Raw genomic sequence first — 24,845 nt, 5'->3', positions numbered from 1 at the left:
GAAAATAACAATATCCGCCACGAGCCTCAATATTCATCGGACCACATACATCGGTATGTATGATTTCCAATAAATCTGTTGCTCTCTCCATAGTACTGGAGAACGGCGTTTTAGTCATCTTTCCTATGAGGTACGGTTCGTGAGTACCAAGTGATTCATAATCAAGTGATTCCAAAAGTCCATCAGTATGGAGTTTCTTCATGCGCTTTATACCGATATGACCTAAACGGCAGTGCCACAAATAAGTTGCACTATCATTATCAACTCTGCATCTTTTGGCTTCAACATTATGAATATGTGTGTTACTACTATCGAGATTCATCAAAAATAGACCACTCTTCAAAGGTGCATGACCATAAAAGATATTACTCATAAAAATAGAACAACCATTATTCTCTGATTTAAATGAATAACCGTCTCGCATCAAACAAGATCCAGATATAATGTTCATGCTCAACGCTGGCACCAAATAACAATTATTTAGGTCTAATATTAATCCCGAAGGTAGATGTAGAGGTAGCGTGCCGACCGCGATCACATCGACTTTGGAACCGTTTCCCACGCGCATCGTCACCTCGTCCTTTGCCAGTGTTCGCTTAATCCGTAGTCCCTGTTTCGAGTTGCAAATATTAGCAACAGAACCAGTATCAAATACCCAGGTGCTACTGCGAGCTCTAGTAAGGTACACATCAATAACATGTATATCACATATACCTTTGTTCACCTTGCCATCCTTCTTATCCGCCAAATACTTGGGGCAGTTCCGCTTCCAGTGACCAGTCTGCTTGCAATAGAAGCACTCAGTTTCAGGCTTAGGTCCAGGTTTGGGTTTCTTCTCTTGTGTAGCAACTTGCTTGCCGTTCTTTTTGAAGTTCCCTTTCTTCTTCCCTTTGCCCTTTTTCTTGAAACTAGTGGTCTTGTTGACCATCAACACTTGATGCTCCTTCTTGATTTCTACCTCCGCAGCTTTCAGCATCGCGAAGAGCTCGGGAATAGTCTTATTCATCCCTTGCATATTATAGTTCATCACGAAGCTCTTGTAGCTTGGTGGCAGTGATTGGAGAATTCTGTCAATGATGCAATCATCAGGAAGATTAACTCCCATCTGAATCAAGTGATTATTATACCCAGACATTTTGAGTATATGCTCACTGACAGAACTGTTCTCCTCCATCTTGCAGCTATAGAACTTATTGGAGACTTCATATGTCTCAATCCGGGCATTTGCTTGAAATATTAACTTCAACTCCTGGAACATCTCATATGCTCCATGACGTTCAAAACGTCGTTGAAGTCCCGATTCTAAGCCGTAAAGCATGGCACACTGAACTATCGAGTAGTCATCAGCTTTGCTCTGGCAGACGTTCATAACATCTGGTGTTGCTCCAGCAGCAGGCCTGGCACCCAGCGGTGCTTCCAGGACGTAATTCTTCTGAGCAGCAATGAGGATAATCCTCAAGTTACGGACCCAGTCCGTGTAATTGCTACCATCATCTTTCAACTTTGCTTTCTCAAGGAACGCATTAAAATTCAACGGAACAACAGCACGAGCCATCTATCTACAATCAACATAAACAAGCAAGATACTATCAGGTACTAAGTTCATGATAAGTTTAAGTTCAATTAATCAAATTACTTAAGAACTCCCACTTAGATAGACATCCCTCTAATCCTCTAAGTGATCATGTGATCCAAATCAACTAAACCATAACCGATCATCACGTGAGATGGAGTAGTTTTCAATGGTGAACATTGTTTATGTTGATCATATCTACTATATGATTCACGCTCGACCTTTCGGTCTCCGTGTTCCGAGGCCATATCTGCATATGCTAGGCTCGTCAAGTTTAACCTGAGTATTCTGCGTGTGCAAAACTGGCTTGCACCCATTGTAGATGGACGTAGAGCTTATCACACCCGATCATCACGTGGTGTCTGGGCACGACGAACTTTGGCAACGGTGCATACTCAGGGAGAACACTTCTGGATAATTTACTGAGAGATCATCTTATAATGCTACCGTCAATCAAAGCAAGATAAGATGCATAAAAAGATAAACATCACATGCAATCAATATAAGTGATATGATATGGCCATCATCATCTTGTGCTTGTGATCTCCATCTTTGAAGCACCATCGTGACCACCATCGTCATCGGCGTGACACCTTGATCTCCATCGTAGCATCGTTGTCGTCTCGCCAAGCTTGTGCTTCCATGACTATCGCTACCGTTTAGTGATAAAGTAAAGCATTACATCGCGATTGCATTGCATACAATAAAGCGACAACCATATGGCTCCTGCCGGTTGCCGATAACTCGGTTACAAAACATGATCATCTCATACAATAAAATTCAGCATCATGCCTTGACCATATCACATCACAACATGCCCTGCAAAAACAAGTTAGACGTCCTCTACTTTGTTGTTGCAAGTTTTACGTGGCTGCTACGGGCTTAAGCAAGAACCAATCTCACCTACGCATCAAAACCACAACGATAGTTTGTCAAATAGACTCCGTTTTAACCTTCGCAAGGACCGGGCGTAGCCATACTTGGTTCAACTAAAGTTGGAGAGACAGTCGCCCGCAAGCCACCTATGTGCAAAGCACGTCGGGGGAACCGGTCTCGCGTAAGCGTACGCGTAATGTTGGTCCGGGTCGTCTCGTCCAACAATGTCGCCGAACCAAAGTATGACATACTGGTAGGCAGTATGACTTATATCACCCACAACTCACTTGTGTTCTACTCGTGCATATAACATCAACATATAAAACCTAGGCCCGGATGCCACTGTTGGGGAACGTAGTAATTTCAAAAAAAAATTCCTACGCACACGCAAGATCATGGTGATGCATAGCAACGAGAGGGGAGAGTGTTGTCTACGTACCCACGCAGATCGACTGCGGAAGCGTTGACGCAACGTAGAGGAAGTAGTCGTACGTCTTCCCGATCCGACCGATCCAAGCACCGTTACTCCGGCACCTCCGAGTTCTTAGCACACGTACAGCTCGATGACGATCCCCGGGCTCCGATCCAGCAAAGCGTCGGGGAGGAGTTCCGTCAGCACGACGGCGTGGTGACGATCTTGATGTTCTACCGACGCAGGGCTTCGCCTAAGCACTACAACGATATGACCGAGGTGGAATATGGTGGCAGGGGGCACCGCACACGGCTAAGGAACGATCACGTGGATAAACTTGTGTGTCTAGAGGTGCCCCCTGCCTCTGTATATAAAGGAGCCAAGGGGGAGGGGGCCGCCGGCCAGGAGGAGGGCGCAGGAGGAGTCCTACTCCTACCGGGAGTAGGACTCCCCCCCTCAATCCTAGTTGGACTAGGATTCCCCGAGGGGGAAAGAGAGAGAGGGGGGCCGGCCACCTCTCCTAGTCCTAATAGGACTAGAGGAGGGGGGAGGCGCGCGGCCATATTGGGCTGCCCCTTTCTCCTTTCCACTAAAGCCCATTAAGGCCCATATGGCTCCCGGGGGGTTCCGGTAACCTCCCTGTACTCCGGTAAAATCCCGATTTCACCCGGAACACTTCCGATGTCCAAATATAGGCTTCCAATATATCAATCTTTATGTCTCGACCATTTCGAGACTCCTCATCATGTCCGTGATCACATCCGGGACTCCGAACTAACTTCGGTACATCAAAATGCATAAACTCATAATAACTGTCATCGTAACGTTAAGCGTGCGGACCCTACGGTTCGAGAATAATGTAGACATGAATGAGACACATCTCCGGTCAATAACCTATAGCGGGACCTGGATGCCCATATTGGTTCCTACATATTCAACGAAGATCTTTATCGGTCAGACCGCATAACAACATACGTTGTTCCCTTTGTCATCGGTATGTTACTTGCCCGAGATTCGATCGTCGGTATCCAATACCTAGTTCAATCTCTTTACCGGCAAGTCTCTTTACTCGTTCCGTAATACATCATCCCGCAACTAACTCATTAGTTGCAATGCTTGCAAGGCTTATGTGATGTGCATTACCGAGAGGGCCCAGAGATACCTCTCCGACAATCGGAGTGACAAATCCTATTCTCGAAATACGCCAACCCAACATCTACCATTGGAGACACCTGTAGAGCTCCTTTATAATCACCCAGTTACGTTGTGACGTTTGGTAGCACACAAAGTGTTCCTCCGGCAAACGGGATTTGCATAATCTCATAGTCATAGGAACATGTATAAGTCATGAAGAAAGCAATAGCAACATACTAAACGATCGGGTGCTAAGCTAATGGAATGAGTCATGTCAATCAGATCATTCATCTAATGATGTGACCTCGTTAATCAAATAACAACACTTTGTTCATGGTTAGGAAACATAACCATCTTTGATTAACGAGCTAGTCAAGTAGAGGCATACTAGTGACACTAAGTTTGTCTATGTATTCACACATGTATTATGTTTCCGGTTAATACAATTCTAGCATGAATAATAAACATTTATCATGATATAAGGAAATAAATAATAACTTTATTATTGCCTCTAGGGCATATTTCCTTCATTTACGACGAACATTTTTGTCACCTCCATAATCGAGAAACATATCCTTATTCCACTAAGGATAATTTTGACCGCTGTCTAGTGATCTACTCCTAGATCACTATTGTACTCCCTTGACAAAAACAATTTAGGGTATACAACAGATCTGGTACACAGTATGGCATATTTTATAGAACCTATGGCCAAGGCATAGGGAATGGCTTTCATTCTCTTTCTATCTTCTATCGTGGTCGGGCTTTGAGTCTTACTCAGTTTCACACCTTGTAACACAGGCAAGAACTCTTTCTTTGACTGTTCCATTTTGAACTACTTCAAAATCTTGTCAAGGTATGTACTCATTGAAAAAACTTATCAAGTGTCTTGATCTATCTCTATAGATCTTGATGCTCAATACGTAAGTAGCTTCACCGAGGTCTTTCTTTGAAAAAGTTTTATTCAAGTATCTTTTTGTGCTATCCAGAAATTCTATATCATTTCCAATCAGCAATATGTCATCCACATATAATATCAGAAATGCTACAGAGCTCCCACTCACTTTCTTGTAAATACAGGCTTCACCGCAAGTCTGTATAAAACTATATGCTTTGATCAACTTATCAAAGCGTATATTCCAACTCCGAGATGCTTGCACCAGTCCATAGATGGATCGCTGGAGCTTGCACATTTTGTTAGCACCCTTTAGATCATTAAAACCTTCTGGTTGCATCATATACAACTCTTCTTCCAGAAATCCATTCAGGAATGCAGTTTTGATATCCATTTGCCAGATTTCATCAAATGTGGCAATTGCTAACATGATTCGGACAGACTTAAGCATCTCTACGAGTGAGAAAATCTCATCATAGTCAACACTTTGAACTTGTCGAAAACATTTTTGCGACAATTTGAGCTTTGTAGATAGTAACACTACTATCAGTGTCCGTCTTCCTCTTGAAGATTCATTTATTCTCAATGGCTTGCCGATCATTGGGCAAGTCAACCAAAGTCCATACTTTGTTCTCATACATGGATCCCATCTCAGATTTCATGGCCTCAAGCCATTTCGCGGAATCTGGGCTCATCATCGCTTCCTCATAGTTCGTAGGTTCGTCATGGTCAATTAACATGACCTCCAGAACAGGATTACCGTACCACCCTGGTGCAGATCTCAGTCTGGTTGACCTACGAGGTTCAGTAGTAACTTGATCTGAAGTTACATGATCATCATCATTAGCTTCCTCACTAATTGGTGTAGGAATCACAGAAACATATTTCTGTGATGAACTACTTTCCAATAAGGGAGCAGGTATAGTTACCTCATCAAGTTCTACTTTCCTCCCACTCACTTCTTTCGAGAGAAACTCCTTCTCTAGAAAGGATCCATTCTCAGCAACAAATATCTTGCCTTCGGATCTGTGATAGAAGGTGTACCCAACAGTTACTTTTGGGTATCCTATGAAGACGCACTTCTCCGACTTGGGTTTGAGCTTATCAGGTTGAAACTTTTTCACATAAGCATTGCAACCTCAAACTTTAAGAAACGACAGCTTAGGTTTCTTGCCAAACCATAGTTCATACGGTGTTGTCTTAACGGATTTAGATGGTGCCCTATTTAACATGAATGTAGCTGTCTCTAATGCATAACCCCAAAACGATAGTGGTAAATTGGTAAGAGACATCATAGATCGCACCATATCTAATAAAGTACGGTTACGACGTTCGGACACACCATTACACTGTGGTGTTCCAGGTGACGTGAGTAGTGAAACTATTTCACATTGTTTTAACTGAAGGCCAAACTCGTAACTCAAATATTTTACTTTTGCGATCATATCGTAGAAACTTTTATTTTTGCTATGATGATTCTCCGCTTCACTCTGAAATTCTTTGAACTTTTCAAATGTTTCAAACTTGTGTTTCATCAAGTAGATATACTCATATCTGCTCAAATCATCTGTGAAGATCAGAAAATAATGATACATGCCGCGAGCCTCAATATTTATCAGACCACATACATCAGTATGTATGATTTCCAACAAATCTGTTGCTCGCTCCATTGTTCCGGAGAATGGAGTCTTAGTCATCTTGCCCATGAGGCAGCAAGCATCAATTGATTCATAATCAAGTGATTCCAAAAGCCCATCAGCATGGATTTTCTTCATGCGCTTTACACCAATATGACCTAAACGACAGTGCCACAAATAAGTTGCACTATCATTATTAACTTTGCATCTTTTGGCTTCAAAATTATGAAAATGTGTATCACCACGATCGAGATCCAACAAACCATTTTCATTGGGTGTATGACCATAGAAGGTTTTATTCATGTAAACAGAACAATAATTATTCTCTAACTTACATGAATAACCGTATTGCAATAAACATGATCCAATCATATTTATGCTCAACGCAAACACTAAATAACATTTATTTTAGGTTTAACACTAATCCCGAAAGTATAGGGAGTGTGCGATGATGATCATATCAATCTTGGAACCATTTCCAATACACATCGTCACTTCACCCTTAACTAGTCTATGTTCATTCTGCAACTCCCGTTTCGAGTTATTATTCTTAGCAACTGAACTAGTATCAAATATTGAAGGGTTGCTATAAACACTAGTAAAGTACACATCAATAACATGTATATCAAATATACCTATGTTCACTTTGCCATCCTTCTTATCCGCCAATTACTTGGGGTAGTTCTACTTCTAGTGACTAGTCCCTTTGCAGTAGAAGCACTCAGTTTCAGGCTTAGGTCCAGACTTGGGATTTTTCACTTGAGCAGCAACTTGCTTGCCGTTCTTCTTGAAGTTCCCCTTTCTTCCCTTTGTCCCTTTACTTGAAACTAGTGGTTTTGTTTACCATCAACACTTGATGCTTTTCTTGATTTCTACCTTCATCGATTTCAGCATCATGAAGAGCTTGGGAATCGTTTCCGTTATCCCTTGCATATTATAGTTCATCACGAAGTTCTACTAACTTGGTGATGGTAAGAGAATTCTGTCAATCACTATTTTATCTGGAAGATTAACTCTCACTTGATTCAAGCGATTGTAATACCCAGACAATCTGAGCACATGCTCACTGCTTGAGCTATTCTCCTCCATCTTTTAGCTATAGAACTTGTTGGATACTTCATATCTCTCAACTCGGGTATTTGCTTGAAATATTAACTTCAACTCCTGGAACATCTCATATGGTCCATGACGTTCAAAACGTCTTTGAAGTCCCGATTCTAAGTCGTTTAAGCATGGTGCACTAAACTATCAAGTAGTCATCATATTGAGCTAGCCAAACATTCATAACATCTGCATCTGCTCCTGCAATAGGTTTGTCACCTAGCGGTGCAACAAGGACATAATTCTTCTGTGCAGAAATGAGGATAAACCTCAGATCACGGATCCAATCCGCATCATTGCTACTAACATATTTCAACTTAGTTTTCTCTAGGAACATATCAAAAATAAAACAGGGGAGCTAAACGCGAGCTATTGATCTGCAACATAGATATGCTAATACTACCAGGACTAAGTTCATGATAAATTTAAGTTTAATTAATCATATTACTTAAGAACTCCCACTTAGATAGACATCCCTCTAATCCTCTAAGTGATCACGTGATCCATATCAACTAAACCATGTCCGATCAACATGTGAGATGGAGTAGTTTCAATGGTGAACATCACTATGCTGATCATATCTACTATATGATTCATGCTCGACCTTTCGGTCTCAGTGTTCCGAGGCCATATCTATTATATGCTAGGCTCGTCAAGTTTAACCTGAGTATTCCGCGTGTGCAACTGTTTTGTACCCGTTGTATTTGAACGTAGAGCCTATCACACCCGATCATCACGTGGTGTCTCAGCACGAAGAACTTTCGCAACGGTGCATACTCAGGGAGAACACTTGTACCTTGATAATTAGTGAGAGATCATCTTATAAAGCTACCGTCGAACTAAGTAAAATAAGATGTATAAACGATAAACATCACATGCAATCAAAATATGTGACATGATATGGCCATCATCATCTTGTGCCTTTGATCTCCATCTCCAAAGCATCGTCATGATTTCCATCGTCACCGGCATGACACCATGATCTCCATCATCTTGATCTATATCAATGTGTCGTCACATGGTCGTCTCGCCAACTATTGCTCTTGCAACTATTGCTATCGCATAGCGATAAAGTAAAGCAATTATTTGGCGCTTGCATCTTATGCAATAAAGAGACAACCATAAGGCTTCTGCCAGTTGCCGGTAACTTCAACAAAACATGATCATCTTATACAACAACTAATATCTCATCACGTCTTGACCATATCACATCACAACATGCCCTGAAAAACAAGTTAGACGTCCTCTACTTTGTTGTTGCAAGTTTTACGTGGCTGCTACGGGCTGAGCAAGAACCGTTCTTACCTACGCATCAAAACTACAATGATAGTTTGTCAAGTTAGTGCCGTTTTAACCTTCTCAAGGACCGGGCGTAGCCACACTTGGTTCAACTAAAGTTGGAGAAACTGACACCCGCTAGTCACCTGTGTGCATAGCACGGCGGTAAAACCAGTCTCGCGTAAGCGTACGCATAATGTCGGTCCGGGCCGCGTCATCCAACAATACCGCCGAACCAAAGTATGACATGCTAGTAAGCAGTATGATTTATATCACCCACAACTCACTTGTGTTCTACTCGTGCATATGACATCTACGCATAAAACCTGGCTCTGATGCCACTGTTGGGGAACGTAGTAATTTCAAAAATTTCCTACGCACATGCAAGATCATGGTGATGCATAGCAACGAGAGGGGAGAGTGTGTCCACGTACCCTCGTAGACCGAAAGCGGAAGCTTTAGCACAACACGGTTGATGTAGTCGTACGTCTTCACGATCTGACCGGTCAAGTACCGAACGCACGGCACCTCCGAGTTCTGCACACGTTCAACTCGATGACGTCCCTCGAACTCCGATCCAGCCGAGTGTTAAGGGAGAGTTTTGTCAGCACGACGGCGTGGTGACGATGATGATGTTCTACCGACGCAGGGCTTCGCCTAAACACCACTACGATATGATCGAGGTGGATTATGGTGGAGGGGGGCACCGCACACGGCTAAGAGATCAAGAGATCAATTGTTGTGTCTATGGGGTGCCCCCTGGCCACGTATATGAAGGAGTGGAGGAGGGGAGGGGCCGGCCCTCTCTATGGCGCGCCCTAGGGGAGTCCTACTCCAACCAGGAGTAGGATTCCCCCTTTCCTAGTAGAACTAGGAGCCCTTCCAAGTAGTAGGAGTAGGAGAGAAGGAAAGGGAAAAGAGAAGAGAAGGAAGGAGGGCGCGCAGCCCTTCCCCCTAGTCCAATTCGGACTAGGCCTTGGGGGGCGCGCGGCCTGCCTCTCTCTCTTTCCCCTAAAGCCCAATAAGGCCCATATACTCTCCGGCAAATTTCCGTAACTCCCCGGTACTCCGATAAATACCTGAATCACTCGGAACCTTTCCGATGTCCGAATATAGTCGTCCAATATATAGATCTTTACATCTCGACCATTTTGAGACTCCTCGTCATATCCCCGATCTCATCCGGGACTTCGAACTACCTTCGGTACATCAGAACACATAAACTCATAATATAACCGTCATTGAACTTTAAGCGTGCAGACCCTACGGGTTCGAGAACTATGTAGACATGACCGAGACACGTCTCCGATCAATAACCAATAGCGGAACCTGGATGCTCATATTGGCTACTACATATTCTACGAAGATCTTTATCGGTCAAACCGCATGACAACATACGTTGTTCCCTTTGTCATCGGTATGTTACTTGCCCGAGATTCGATCGTCAGTATCTCAATACCTAGTTCAATCTCGTTACTGGCAAGTCTCTTTACTCGTTCCGTAATACATCATCCCGCAACTAACTCATTAGTTGCAATGCTTGCAAGGCTTATAGTGATGTGCATTACCGAGTGGGCCCAAAGATACCTCTCCGACAATCGGAGTGACAAATCCTAATCTCGAAATACGCCAACCCAACAAGTACCTTCGGAGACACTTGTAGAGCACCTTTATAATCACCCAGTTACGTTGTGACGTTTGGTGGCACACAAAATATTCCTCCGGTAAACGGGAGTTGCATAATCTCATAGTCATCGGAACATGTATAAGTCATGAAGAAAGCAATAGCAACAAACTAAACGATCAAGTGCTAAGCTAACGGAATGGGTCAAGTCAATCACATCATTCTCCTAATGATGTGATCCCGTTAATCAAATGACAACTCATGTCTATGGTTAGGAAACATAACCATCTTTGATCAACGAGCTAGTCAAGTAGAGGCATACTAGTGACACTTTGTTTGTCTATGTATTCGCACATGTATTATGTTTCCGGTTAATACAATTCTAGCATGAATAATAAGCATTTATCATGATATAAGGAAATAAATAATAACTTTATTATTGCCTCTAGGGCATATTTCCTTCAAGTTGTTGCGGTTTGATTTCACATGTTGCATTAATCTCTTGTTTGTTACCAATTATCGTTGGTAACTCAGTTTTTCAAATATCGGTGTCTGGTCATTTTTTGTTAATTTTACATTACGAGCTTGGTGGTCATGCTCAAGATAAGCAATGTTGATTATCAGTATCGTGTTTTGGTCAATCTATCGCTCCTAAGATTTTTTTTTAGTGTGTGTTTAAATAGATGCCATGACATGTTTCTGGTGAGTCAAGATTAGATGAGACGGGTAGCATCATCACCGCCTGACATAGAAAGTCTCTGGTGAATCAAGATTATATGGTAGCATCATTATCGTCAATATATATATATATATATATATCGAAGGAAAATGTCAGCAGACTTGTATGTGAACAGGCTCTAATTCAAATGGAACTGATCATCGGTGACACATTAATGCAAACACATTTTTTCATCTGCAAACATTGAAAAGTGTCCCCTCAATCAACCATCACAAGCTCCCTTTTGAACTCATACATGAACAACATCTTCAGGTTTTTTGCCGGAACCGACACACCGCATTTCTTGTAATCATGTATATGAATCTTGCATGTATAACTGCACCTGCTTCCCCAACCTAAAAGTTTGAACCCAAGCGCCTGCTTGGCACTAGTGTAACCAGACACCGTGTCGTATGGTGTGGCAAAACTACTAGCAGGGTCGAATGGAAGGTTGGATGAGGCCAACAATGGCTCAACCATGGCCACGACAGCGCTCCGATAGGCGAAGCACATGGATGCCTCCACACCGAGTGAGGCAGTAGACCCTACCTTCTTCATGGTACACAAGGTCGACGAGGTGGTCTTCGTCCTTAAGCTGCACGGGGTTGAGGAAGGTCCACTTCCTATCCCCCACGGTGACACAGACGAGCTTATCGGCATCGCATATGGCGGGGGCAAGGAAGTCATGCCTACCGAGGCTTGGTGAGAATACGATCTTCGAAACGCCCCTACCGTTATAGATCAATGACGATTGACGGCAAACAAACCTCTATGTCTGTGACAGCATTGAAGAGGCTGAGCATGTTGAGGCCATCATGGTGGTAACAAACGGGACGGCCAAGGACGAGACATCCATTGCTAGAGCTGATGCAACGCGCACCCAAAGGGATGGGTTCAAGGTTGAAGAAGCGACGCATGGGAAGCGAGGCTGCGGCGGGGTAGCTACCGACACCGTCAAGGACGACGACCAGCGACGGGGACAGCGGCATGAGAGCACAGCGCCACGTCGTGCTAGTGTTACACTTGAGATCATCGAGGTTGGCGTTGATGCGGCAAAGGAGGTCCGTCGGCAGGCCAACACTGTGCGACATGGTCTTTGGCGGATTCTGTTCAGAAATGTTGGTTTGAGTAGGAATAGAGGCGACTGGAAGGTTTGGTAATGTTTTGCTTTTGAACAATGTTGCAGGTCGAAGTGAGTGAGCACACACACTTACAGGAAATTGCTCCAGTGTCTAGAATGGCCACTTTATCGGTTGGGCTAGGATGAGAGATCAGACAAATAGATTAGATTTTTCACCGAGGTCTGTTTATATTGTTGGGATGTGTTATTTAATGATGAAACATGTTTATTGTTTGTCAGGATGTGTTTTTAAGTGTTGAAATATATTCTTAAATGTTGATATCTATTTTAATGTTGAAATGTCTTATTAATTACTGAAATCTTTATAAAGGATGAAATTAAGTGCTGGAATATATTTTTTATTCTTGAGATATATTATTAAGTGCTGAAATATGTTTTTATTGTTGAAATGTCCTAATAAGTGTTGAAATCTTTTCTTCATTTGTTGGAATTCGTTTTTAAGTGTTGAAATATCTCTTCTTGTATGTATGTCTTATTAGTGTTGGAACTTTTTATTGAGCAATTGTCTTATTAAGTGTTGAAATATGTTTTAATAATGAAATCTCCTATCAAGTCTTGGAATCTTCTTTATTGCTTGAATGTCTTATAAGTGTTGGAACTTTTTATTGAGCAAACGTCTTATGAAGTGTCGAAATCTGTTTTTAATAATGAAATCTCCTATCAAGTGTTGGAATCTTCTTTATTGCTCGAATGTCTTATTTAGGTATGCCTTATCAAGTGTTGGAATCTTCCTTTTAGAAATAATGGTACTACCATAAGATATGTGCTTCTAGTATGAAGCTCTTAAATGAGGTACTCCCCCCAATCCATATTAATTGTCGCTCAAATGGATGTATATAGCACTAGCTACATCCATTTAAGCGACAATTAATATGGATCGGAGTGAGTACTACAAATTTTAATTAGGCCAGTTAATAGGTACTATATTATTGCTTGACCTTTTCTGCACCGGATCCCCATCTCTCCATCTATACAAGCCCTGTGTTGATAGACCAATTGTGTGTATCTTTTCCCTAGCATTTTCAAACTGTATTAGAAGAGGATGGACAGGTACACAGTTCGCATCTACGGTCTAGCCTTGCTACTGTCTCTCCATCTCCTATGCTCCGCACCTACTGCGCAATGTATGCACTTCCACAGAGAGTTATCAGTTCTTTCTCACCTTTCAATAGTTGTTGCTTGTTTGTAATTAATCAGTCCGAAATGATCAGTTACCATATCAATGGCTAATTGATTGTTGTACCATAGGTCGGATCATCGAAGAAGACGTGGATGACGAGAAGATCAATTTCCCGCATGGGCTTTGTGTCAATGGTAAACCGTGCAAAGATGGATGGCTTTGCTTGTGTTGCCTTGCGAATCTAGAGTGCTACCCGTCCATGGATGCGTGCAAGAAAGACTGTCTGAAACCCTCTCCTGCTGATATGGTGTCGATGACAATGTCCCGTTCTCCTTTACCTGCCCCCTCTCCCGCCTCTTCATTAGGTTTAATTTGAATTACCTATATTTTGCCCGGGACCTAATGGATATTGTGTGAAAAAATAATTTGGAATAGAAGTATCTCATACATTAGTTGTTGCAGTTTGATTTGACATGTTGCATCAATCGTCTTTTTTTTACCAATTATTGCCGGTAACTCAGCTTTTCAACTACTCAACGCCCAGCGAGGATGCCCGGTCATTTTTTGTTAGTTTTACACTACCAGTTTGGTGGTCATGCTCAAGATAGAGTATTGATTATCGGTATTGTGTTTTGGCCAATCTATCGCTCCAAAGATTTTTTCTGTGTTTAAATTGATGCTGTGCCATGTTTCCGGTGAATCAAGATTAGATGCTAGCATCATTAGCTTCAATATATTAGCAGAAAATATCGGCACGTGCTCAAGTTTAAATGGGACTGAGCATCAACAGCACAACAATAAAAAGAAACTGACAGTCCCCTTCTTGATAGATACATGAACAGCATCTTGGACATGTATTTCACCGGAACCAAGACACCGCATTTCCTGTGATCATGTATATGGGTTTTGCATGTCCAACTGCACCTGCTTCCTCAACCTAAAAGTTTGAACCCAAACGCCTCAGGTGTCAAATAACTCCCGGCACATGTTTCTTATCAACATTCTCAGTTATCAGAAAAGAAAGATAAATTTGTTTGTACGTCGCATGGCAGCATACCAGTGTTGCGACGGATATGTCAGAATTAGTAAACCCTAAGAAGAGGCTGCAACATAAGGATACAGAGTCTTTGACAGATGACAGGGAGGCTAGCTTTCACCAAACACTAGTTACAATAAGTGCCACCATTCATTCCTGGCTTCAGATCCTAGATTGACAGGAAGCTTCTCTCTACTTGCTGTTTGTACCTTCTCGATGCCCAGCCAGACGGGGCCGACGTCAGCTTCTGTCTACATTCCCGACACCACAAAAGGGAACAAACCACCCTACGTCGCCACCGGAGCGAGCCTGACAACATCCCAGGCAACCCTCATCACGCCGCCATGCCTCGACTCTGCCTCCTGGAATGTTCTTCCCGACGCCTCGGAAGGGTGGGGGAGTTCCCTCCATTTCTCAACCTTGAGCTCGGTGACGTCGATGATGCAGACGTGGCTCTCCGCCAGGCTCTTCCCTTGGGCCCTGCCATCAACCTGGAAGATCTCGCCCCTGCCGATTTCATTCCCTTCGTTGTCAATCAGCAGAACGGGGCGGCCAGGCTCGAATGACAATGATCTTGTGAACGGGCGGCTCGTCATCATGTCTTGTGTACTTGGCTCGCTGGAGTCTGGGGTAACGAGCCTGCTGCTGCCCTTGGAATTGGATAAGCCTAGAGCATTCAGCACCCTTGAAGGCGGCAAATAGCTCTCCTCGCCGGCACTCTCTGAGGAGTCACCCAACTGAGAATTAGCTGGTGTAGATGACTTGTCAGCACCCTCGCCCTCGTATGGCACTCCTCTTTCTTTCGCGATACGAGCGAGCTTAGCTTTTCTGTTGTTCAGCCTAGATAGAATTTAAAAGAAAAGGCTATTATTACAAACAGATACAGAATGCAGGCACAAAAGAAAATCTGTATGATACAGGAATAACTAAATTTGAAGGACTAAGAGTTGGTTATATTATGGAGCAGTACATTCATAGGAAAGAAGACGGATAATTTCACCTTACCAATTCTTTAGTTGCGATGATGTGATCTCTGCACCCTGAAAAGTAAGGACGCATTTCCATTAATCAGACAAAGCCAAAACTAGTTAGTCAGACCTAATGAAATATTTACCCAACTGAAAAGGCATATATATATCATTCGCGGCAAGAAAAAAAAAGAAAAGGCATATAATATATATTACCTGCCCACTCAGCTTCTCTGCCCATGTCTGAAGGGAAGCGGCATTCTTATGCATCTCGGGCTCATCAACCAGAGCATTCTCAATTTCATTTACCTGCCCGTCGTTCATGATAGTTCGCTTCTTTCCTCTCCTACTAGGCTGCCTCTCATCCTCGTCCCGGAGACAACTTTCCTTGGTAGGTTCTGGTGTTTTGAAATGGTCTACACTTCTGCAGCATGGGACCTCCATGCTGGTAGCAGTACTGGGACCCGGATAGCCCGCGCTAGTCGTTCTCGCAACGCCAAGATGGATTAGGTTCTGACCGACTGAATTTTGCAGGACCCCACCATTTGTAGTGGCACGGTTTCTTGGAGTCTCATCCCTAGCATTTCCATCTTGTCTCATGGGGGGCGTCGCCATAGACTCTTCAATGTTTTGCACATCCTGCTAGTATCAGTTTTGGATTGGGATCAAATACATTACCAAGTCAATGGCTAATATTAATGTAATCGATAATGTTACCTTAGGAGGGCCATCCATATTGGGATCTGGAACACTAGCCCTTGCTGGCTGGGGCTGCTGCACCGGTTGCAAGTCTACCTTCATTTCTGATGTGACGTCACTTTTTGCCACCTAAAACATCACATCATGAAATCATCTTACTTAAGAAAATGAGGTACTGGCAAAAACTTTTGAGTAGACTGCTAAGAAGTATGAAGCTGCCACCCAATGCATGGTTCCAGGCTATTTTCTAGTTTACACATTGAGCGCACACCCGTCACACCAACCATACAAAAGAAACAATGAATTTGCCTGAGGACATTATGCACTTTAAAACTATACTTGTAGAAATGTAATTTACTACTTTTACAGATTATCCCTTGAGAACCAGAAAACAGAGACCCTAAACATAATGCTTTGGTATGATGTTTGAGATCAATGAGTAAAGCAAAAAAACCTGCGATATTCTCTGTCCAACTTGCGATTTACACCAACGTTGCAACTTATAAGAAAAATCACTGCAGAGAGGAAAGGTAAAGTTTAGAGAAGCGTCAACAAAGAAGTTGTCAGCTGAGGGCAACAAATTCAAACCAATCAGGCATACGGCAAGAAAGGTATAAAGAATATTGTTTCTATGTGGCACACCAAGGACCAGTCAAAATGACATTACCCACCTTAATAGTTGCACATCTTCCTCATTTAACAAGTTACCAGGGATTAATGATTTAGCATAATGGGACAAAGATCCTGCAAACCGAGCAAAAGAAGACATAAGATATGCAATGCGATGAATTAACATAATCACAACAAATTGCAAAACAGAAAGACAAGCGACTGTACCCAAGTTTGTACAAACTATGGTGATCTCATCGGCTGCTGGATGGTCCAATGATGGCTTGGGACTCTCTGATAACAAGTATTTCTGAAATTTCTGAAGAAAGAGGTCTCTTTCCTGCTCTGTTAACATACATGACAATGGAACTTGCGTTTAACAAGGTTACACAAAAAATCATACAGCGTCTCGTAGCCACTGAGAGAAGATCTGACCTTCGCATATGTTTGGAACAAAGACGTGCAAATTTGCTATTATTTTCACCACACAGGATGTTCTTGTCTGTGCATATTGTATTGAAGGCATGCTGATAGAGCGAAAATTGCATGAATAGTTAACTTTCGCTTCAGTCAGCATATTTGAAGCAGCTAACAGTGCCAGGTCAGCTGCACCAACTGGATCATAATCCAGATTAGCATCATCTTCCATCACTGGCAGATCGACAGAGCACCAACTTGAGACAAACTCATCATGAGGAGTCGCCAAAATTTGCGTCAGAAAGGGAATCTGCAGAGAAGATGAACGAAATTGAATTATCTAAAATAAAAGTTTTGCGGTTGCAAAAAGACTATATATAACCCTATCAAGGTACGTATTAAAAGCAGTCGGTTTCAAAGCTTACAGTATTAGTTATGAAGGAAGATCTAAAGTTTGAATCATCAGAAAAGACATCAACGAGACGCAATGCACTGATAAGCACAGAACCCATGGGGTAACTCTTATCATGGGAACCGGCAGCAGGTTTTTGTTTTCTTCCAAATGCGATCTTCAGCAAATCAAGAACCTGCAGTAATCATTGTGATAAATTTGATAGGAACCAAATGATATTTTCAAATGCTGCAGAAAAGGAGTAATTTCAACCCCAGCTGTGGTCAGACCTAGGAGAACTAACCTCCAGCCCTAGTTGCATGCTCTTTGGCAAAGTGGCGACTTCATCGAGGTAAGAAATACTTTCAGATTCACACAGTTGTAACAACTACAGAGTATTTAACCAGGCATTAGTTATAAAGGCAACACTGGCAGTATACAGTGGTAGTACTTGAATTAAACAAAGTAATTCAAGACTCATGACAAACTTACGATAGAAAGGATTTTAGCCTTCTGTCTGGAAATGGAAGAAGCAATATCAGTTGATCCTTTCAGCCATTCTGGAACACCTAACTTCAATATCGTAAACGAGAGTGACAGTATGCCTCCATTTCTACAGAGCTCCTGCATTCAGTAACTTCTTGAGTCAATATCCTCCAAGGGCATACAAGATGTAATGATATACAGAAACAGTAACATATTTGAGTACATACTCACTTCTTTTAGTAGAAAACACAGGAAGATGGATGTGTCACTAAATTAAAGTATTATTCCACACACTAGATTAGTCTAGGTTAATCTGTTGATCTATTTTCTGGAAATCTTATGCAAGGGGGTAACAAGATGGAATTGAACTAAAACTGGAGAACAAGTAATGAGTTTTTTTTGGGAGAGAGTTAGGGTGATATACTTCTGTTTGCATCACTGATCAGTATGCCGAAACAAGTATATCTTGATAAATCATAAAGAAGAAAAGGAGCTCACATTCAGCAGTTTTCCCCTTAACAGTGGAACTAAAAATACAAGGAAATGCATTTAAAAAAATCAAGGAAATGAGACGCATAGGGATATACGGGACCTTGTTTTTTAAAATACGATCTCGGAATAACTTCTGCTGGCACAGTGACAAAAGAAATTGCAATGATGCTTCGCACTGTTGGCATATGAAGTAAGTGAGTTGTGAGTCAAAAGGGCCAACAGGAAAGGCTTTGGTGCCCAATGTCAATAGCCTGACACTCAATAACCTCATATCTTCGTGCAGACTATCAAAGGCTACATCCATAAAGATATCAACCTGACCACAAAACAGCAAATATTAACAGAGATGAACAGATTGAATACAAAGTACCTAACAGGCAGATCTATGTCTTGCTGGTATAACATTCATATCAAAGGATGCCATAGTGATCCAGGGAGTACACAAAGAAAGAACTACGCGAAGGTCAGGTGTTTGCTTTTTTTTCTACCGAAATATCTTTCTACTGAGATGTATAAACGAAACAGGAATCAATAACTAAACAGTAGTCAGCAAAAACTTATAAGCAACGAAGGTTCAGATAACCCAGTAGAATAGCTAAAGGAAGTTAAATACTAACATAATATCTTAGTATTATATAATAAAATGATGCCTGCGGATAACAGCCTGTAATAATATAGCGCAGAAGTTGACACATTTTAAGAATACTACTAGTTTTAGCTCAGATTGGCCTGGGAGCTACACTTGTTACTAATCTGGTTGAACCACAAAACACCACAAGTATAAATGAATTTGATTGGAATCTCTAAGAAAAGAGTTGACACTCCGCAATATGTTAAGAATTCTATTCAGGATGAGGACAAAACCAGCGATAAACATGTCATTATCATTTATGAAATCAATTTGCAGCGCAACAAGATTATTACAGAAAAGTTGGCCATGATGATGAAAAACAACAAAATCTGGGAGTTCAGAAATCAAAAGCAATGCAAAATAGGGGCGAGGTTAAAAAATACTCCCTCGCCCCCATAATATAATATCTTTTTTGACACTATCATAGTGTCAAAAAAGATCTTATATTATGGGACGGAGGGAGTAGAATTTAAACATTAACATGTTATAAATTCGAGAAGCTAGTTATATGCTTTTATATTTCACAGTTTCTTCAGAATCAAGCCATGGAACGAAATAATCACTAAATTACCATATGGGTTACCTACTACTTACCTTTGGATGTGCAAGAAGAATATGAACAAGCTCATGCCACTGAGATGAGAAGTAACTTGTCATCAGATGAAGACTTCCTGCTACAAGTGATGAATGTATGAAGGGAGAAGCGCCGAGATGATCTTCCTAATTTAGAACAATAGCTGTTACCAGAAATTAGTATGAAATGATAACAATTAAGTATAAGCATGCCGCCCTCAATAAATAATTTGGTGGTTGTCGAACCTTCTTCCAGTGGGACAGAACGGATAGCAGAAAGAATATCAGGTCCATAACTTGTTCAGATAACTTCACATCATCCAGAAGAACCTGCACGAAGATAAACAAGGATTGTGACTCAATGCTCATCTTTTACTCATTTAGCATCTAACCATAAGTAAAAGCAAAATTATTTAACAAATTAAGCTTTATCGGAGAAAGACACAAAGACCATATGATGTGATTCATGAGTCAACTATGACATAGAGAAAGAGAGAAGTCGCAGAATATCAAGATTCAAATGAACAGGGTAAGAAATTCGTATGCGATGAAATGAACGAGAGAAGTCACCTGCTCAAGCTTGGTGTGGCGAGTTGCTAGCTCAGACAAACAATGCAAAAAGCGCACGGCACGGAGCACATATGTCAAATCTGAACCTCTTCCGATATCCAAACTTACAGCAAGAAGATGGAGAGGAAGCGATGACACAAGCTTCTCCATGTCCACCTGCAGAGAAGACGTGTCAGCGAAAGGGTGGCTGAAATAGGTGTGAACATTGTAGCTAATAAGCACCTGCTCTGGACCTCCGGCTTGCGCCTTGGACTGCAAGACGAAGCTGTCGGACTCCTTGAGCATCTCACTAAGTTCCCTAGTGGTCAGCCCACTAAGGTCTTGGACAGCAGAAATCATGTCTATCATCTGCACCCAACAATCGAAATATAAGTATTCTGGTTTGGCGGTAGTGAGAAAATATTCAAACATCCTTCTTGTACATGAAACGGAGCTTAGAGGTGAATTCATTATGCGGTCAAGTAAGTGTCTTGAAAGTAAAGATTATGCTAACCAAGATGCTTTCACAAAAATGCAGGATCACATATACATGTTGACAGCAACCGACCAACCGACCGAGCGACGACCCCAGTTGGCAACCTGGGCTGAATTTGCCCAGGAAATGTGGGATATTAAGTAGCACTTGCGTGGAGAATTTTGTGGAGCACACACATACGTAGTAATCTGTAGTGCTCTCTGCATCTACCAAGAGGAAAGAGGCAAAAGTATGTGCTTGTGCAGCAGATTCGATCGAACCTAACAAGGCAGCAGAGGCACTAACTAATCTCTCCCTAATAATAATATAATAAACCAGAGATTGTATCGCCAATTTTTTTTTGAGCAGTCCGTACAACCGTAAGAAAAATTCTAGAGGATAATCCCACATGGCTTGTTTACGCTTAATCTCACTAATAATTCATATACGCACACATTGATGATTCAACAAGCGACGGGAAACAAAGATGTAAAGATTACAGGAAATCTGCACACACATACATACATCTGACAATAAACTTCAGAAAGAAATCTCCATCCAAGCGGGGATCAGAAGCGGATCATGGCACCAGTTGATGGCCTAGAGCAGCAGCACGCGGGGACGAACTCTGACCACAGAGTGAAGGGGCGCTGCCACCCAGCTTCCCCCAAGCAGACGAAGAAGAGACGCCTCACGCCGAAGCCGCCGCGCCGCTTGACGGAACAGGAGCATGGGTAGACGGGTCGGAGATGTGGTGGCGCAGGGAAGGCCCGCGTCCAGGCGCCTCGCCAGCTCGAGTCATGGAGGCGATGCAATTTGGGCGCGGCCAAAAAGATGGTCGGCCGAGAGGCGATGCAATTTGGGCGCGGCCAAAAAGATCTAGGGAAGGGATTTATCTAATGGGGATGTAAAGTGGGGCAAAAGATCTAATTTTCCGGCGCGGCCGGAGCGGTCGCTGGGCAAACGACGGCGAGGAGCGGTGCGGGGGCGTGTGTGTGGCGGCGCTGAGGGGATCCAGAGGATGGGGATCGATTGGGAAGAGGACCTCCCGATCTCTCTCGCTAGGGTTAACAGGAGGTTTGGCTGGGCCTTGGTTGGGCCGGATTTTGGAGAGGAAGGCCTTGCTGCCTGGCTGGAGAGAGGAAGCAGGCTTTGCATTTATTTTTGCCCGTTGCAATCCACGTACATTTGTACTACTCCCTCCGTTCACTTTTATAAGTCATTTCAGACAACTGAAAATAGGCTATTTTGCACATTGTCTGAAATGTCTTTAAGGCCTTATAAAAGTGAACATAGGGAGTAATTTAGTAGTAATAATAATAATACTCGTTAACCAGAGGGGGAACAAAGAATCATCGACCGACAAGGAAAGAAATACCCGAGATCCAATCCAATCCAATCGTTGGCTCGTCCGTCCGTCCGTCCTGCAATCGACGAGGTAGCAAGAGGCGGGCGAAATTGCGGGCAGGCTAAGAAGGTCGTATATTTATTTATTTATGATGAGATCTATCTATCTCTCGCGCAGGCGGGGAGAAGGAGGAGGCTTCCGGATCCGATTCGCCCACGGCAAGCAAACCAAAGCAAAGGGGGGAAACGGAATAGGACAAGGGCGAGACGAACAACGAGACTCACTCTTCTCTTCCTCTGGCGCTCAGGCAGGCGGAGAGGGAGAGGAGGCGGTTGCCGGTCGGCGATGTGGACGGAGAAGGCGGTGGGAAAGGAGAAGGAAGGGGACACGTGGACGCGGCCTGTTCGTCGGTTACCTCCAAACCAAACCAAGGAGGGAGGGAGTGAGGAAAAGGGAACCCACTTTGCTTACTTGCTTTACTTTACTTTGTCCAAACCACTTACTACTTGGATTGGAACACGCCCTCCTTTAGTTTGAGTTTGAATTGAACCAAATCTCTCTCAACCTACTTGGATCGGAGTTGGATTATTCATTAGAGCCCCCTTTTTTCATAAATAAAAATCCAACATGTTTATACAAGATGAATGAAATATTCGTGCCAAACACCTAAAACAATACAATGTGGGTAATACAATACAGTGTAGGAGGCCTCGGGACGTACGTGAAGCTTTGACATGGACGGGAGCTCTTATTATCACCTAAAACGTCGTCTTCCACCCCAAGAACAAACCACATCGATGGGTGGGATAGCCACGTCACCAACCTAGAGTCGGCTCCCACGTGGGGTTCGGGTACAACCACCCCCAACAACATGTATCAGGTACCGGTGATCGCCCAGCCAATAATGGTCGTGAAAGCATGGTATATCGTTAGTGTGACAAGATAAGCCATCTTATCAAGGATAACTTGATCTAGGGGGTTTATATATGAATCCCACAAATAGAAAATATTATGACATTGTTGCCAACCGGTTGGTTGCCGGTTCCCACGATATAACATGCTGCCAACCAGTTCAGTTGGTTGCGGGATCTACGAAGTCATGCAATAAATAGTATGAGAAAAAACTTGCAAGCAACAATGCCAATGGTGATGGGATGAGAAGATCCTCATCAACATGTCATGAACTCTAGAATATTTTGTTTGCTTCTAATGAAATCATACACCAGAAACTTGTATCTGGATAAATTTTATATCGGATTTTCATTCAGATATCCCAACTGAAATATTTAAGAATATTCAATTATGCACAAACACAAAAGAGAAATGGACATCATATTTTTTGTATACTGTTTGAAGCACAACGAAAATAAGTGATATTTTCAACCGATGGATGTTTCAATCGTATATAAGAGAATAATATAACACAATTTTCTTTGATTCAATATACTAATTAAAATAATCAAAACACAAATCATTTTTAAATTATATATTTTAATAGACTAAATAAAGGTGTAAACATTTGGTATAAAGGCCTCGAAACAGGAGTGCATTATTCCAGTGTGTTTTCTACATCATCTCTACAACCTACTACAAATAGAATGCAACACAATTTCTCTGGCCTGTATAGAGAGTTGTATGTTGTTGTAATACTATTAGGTAAAATACGTACATACGCTTGCATATTGTGCCATTTATTTAGGTAACAACCACATACGTAGATATGTGCTAGCAGCGATAGCCTGAGCCTCATTTCTCTGTGCTAGATATATAAATGAGCATTACTACTACATCATAAAGTATACATGTCAGAAAATTTGCCAAAAATCACTCACCGGGTAACTTGGTTTCATTCATCTTAAGCTTACTTCACTTCACATCAAGCTTATTAAGCTTGTTGTAGTACTAGTATTAGGCAAATAAAATGAATGCATAGAAATCTAGCGAAAGTCGGCGGCTAAGGAAGGTATTCGGTCAGGAACTCACAATGATGCACCCGACGAAACGAACCGGGAAGGAAACACATATGCACCTTGTTTGTGAGGGCCGGGCCCGATCTAGGGGTCCCGCGGCGAAGCTAGAGGCCGGGGGCGGCGGCGAGAGCGGGGCCCGGGGTCGATCTGGGCGGCAGCGCCGATCTTTTGGCGTGGGAGCTCGGTGGGGGGGGGCCGCGACGGAGAGGGGGTGGGGGATGGGGGAGGGGAGGCGATGGCGGAGGGGCAAAACCCTAGGGTCGGGGAGGGGAGGAGAGGGGAGCCGCTCGCTCGTCGGCCGGGAGAGAGGCGAGGCGATAGAGGAAGAGTGAAGGGGCGTGGCATGGTAGGCTGAGGTAATTTCTCCCAACTCGGAAACTATGTGGGGTGTAGAATAGGTTCCGATCGGGGTAGACTTCGTATCATGCACGCCACCATCGTAGTTTCCCCACGCCAGTTCTCGCTACGATGATTAAGGATTTTTCCCATGGACGCGGCCACGCTAAGGGTTTTTCGTTATTTACCTGTCAGTTACAAAGACGCAGAACCGAGGCTTTTACTGTTGCCTCGAATTACCTCAACATCTTAACCTTCACGATGATGGTAATACGCCCCATGCCCAAACTTGGTGATGATGCTGGTGGTCGGGGGCCCCCTTTACACAACATTCATCAAGGTTATTAATAACTCAA

General features: G+C 42.8%; 1 protein-coding gene across 5 annotated transcripts; it reads right to left on the bottom strand.

Annotated features, from left to right (window-relative positions):
* Positions 1–14,476: 14,476 nt before the first annotated feature.
* On the bottom strand, positions 14,477–21,883 carry LOC125540448 (nodulin homeobox-like). 5 transcript variants are annotated; one of them, XM_048704065.1, is made up of 18 exons: positions 21,357–21,882; positions 20,604–20,729; positions 20,382–20,537; positions 20,058–20,141; positions 19,833–19,958; positions 18,708–18,923; positions 18,122–18,253; positions 17,934–18,017; positions 17,664–17,825; positions 17,257–17,548; positions 17,050–17,166; positions 16,884–16,956; positions 16,667–16,727; positions 16,231–16,341; positions 15,730–16,152; positions 15,551–15,585; positions 14,797–15,385; positions 14,477–14,764 (listed from the first exon to the last, which is right to left on the bottom strand). In XM_048704065.1, exons 1-17 carry the CDS (start codon positions 21,360–21,362, stop codon positions 14,833–14,835), a joined length of 2,757 nt encoding a protein of 918 aa, XP_048560022.1. In that variant the 5' UTR covers positions 21,363–21,882; the 3' UTR covers positions 14,477–14,764; positions 14,797–14,832. The 5 variants fall into 5 exon arrangements, with proteins under 5 accessions (XP_048560022.1, XP_048560021.1, XP_048560023.1 ...); XM_048704064.1 differs by having other exon boundaries at positions 14,477–15,385; XM_048704066.1 differs by having other exon boundaries at positions 14,477–15,385; positions 21,361–21,882.
* Between the last annotated feature and the right edge of the window lie 2,962 nt (positions 21,884–24,845).

This window comes from Triticum urartu, chromosome 2 (assembly GCF_003073215.2).
Source record: "Triticum urartu cultivar G1812 chromosome 2, Tu2.1, whole genome shotgun sequence".
NCBI classification, from domain to species: Eukaryota; Viridiplantae; Streptophyta; class Magnoliopsida; order Poales; family Poaceae; genus Triticum; species Triticum urartu.
Note: the sequence above shows the minus strand (reverse complement) of the source record. Positions and strands in the feature narration are given on the sequence as shown.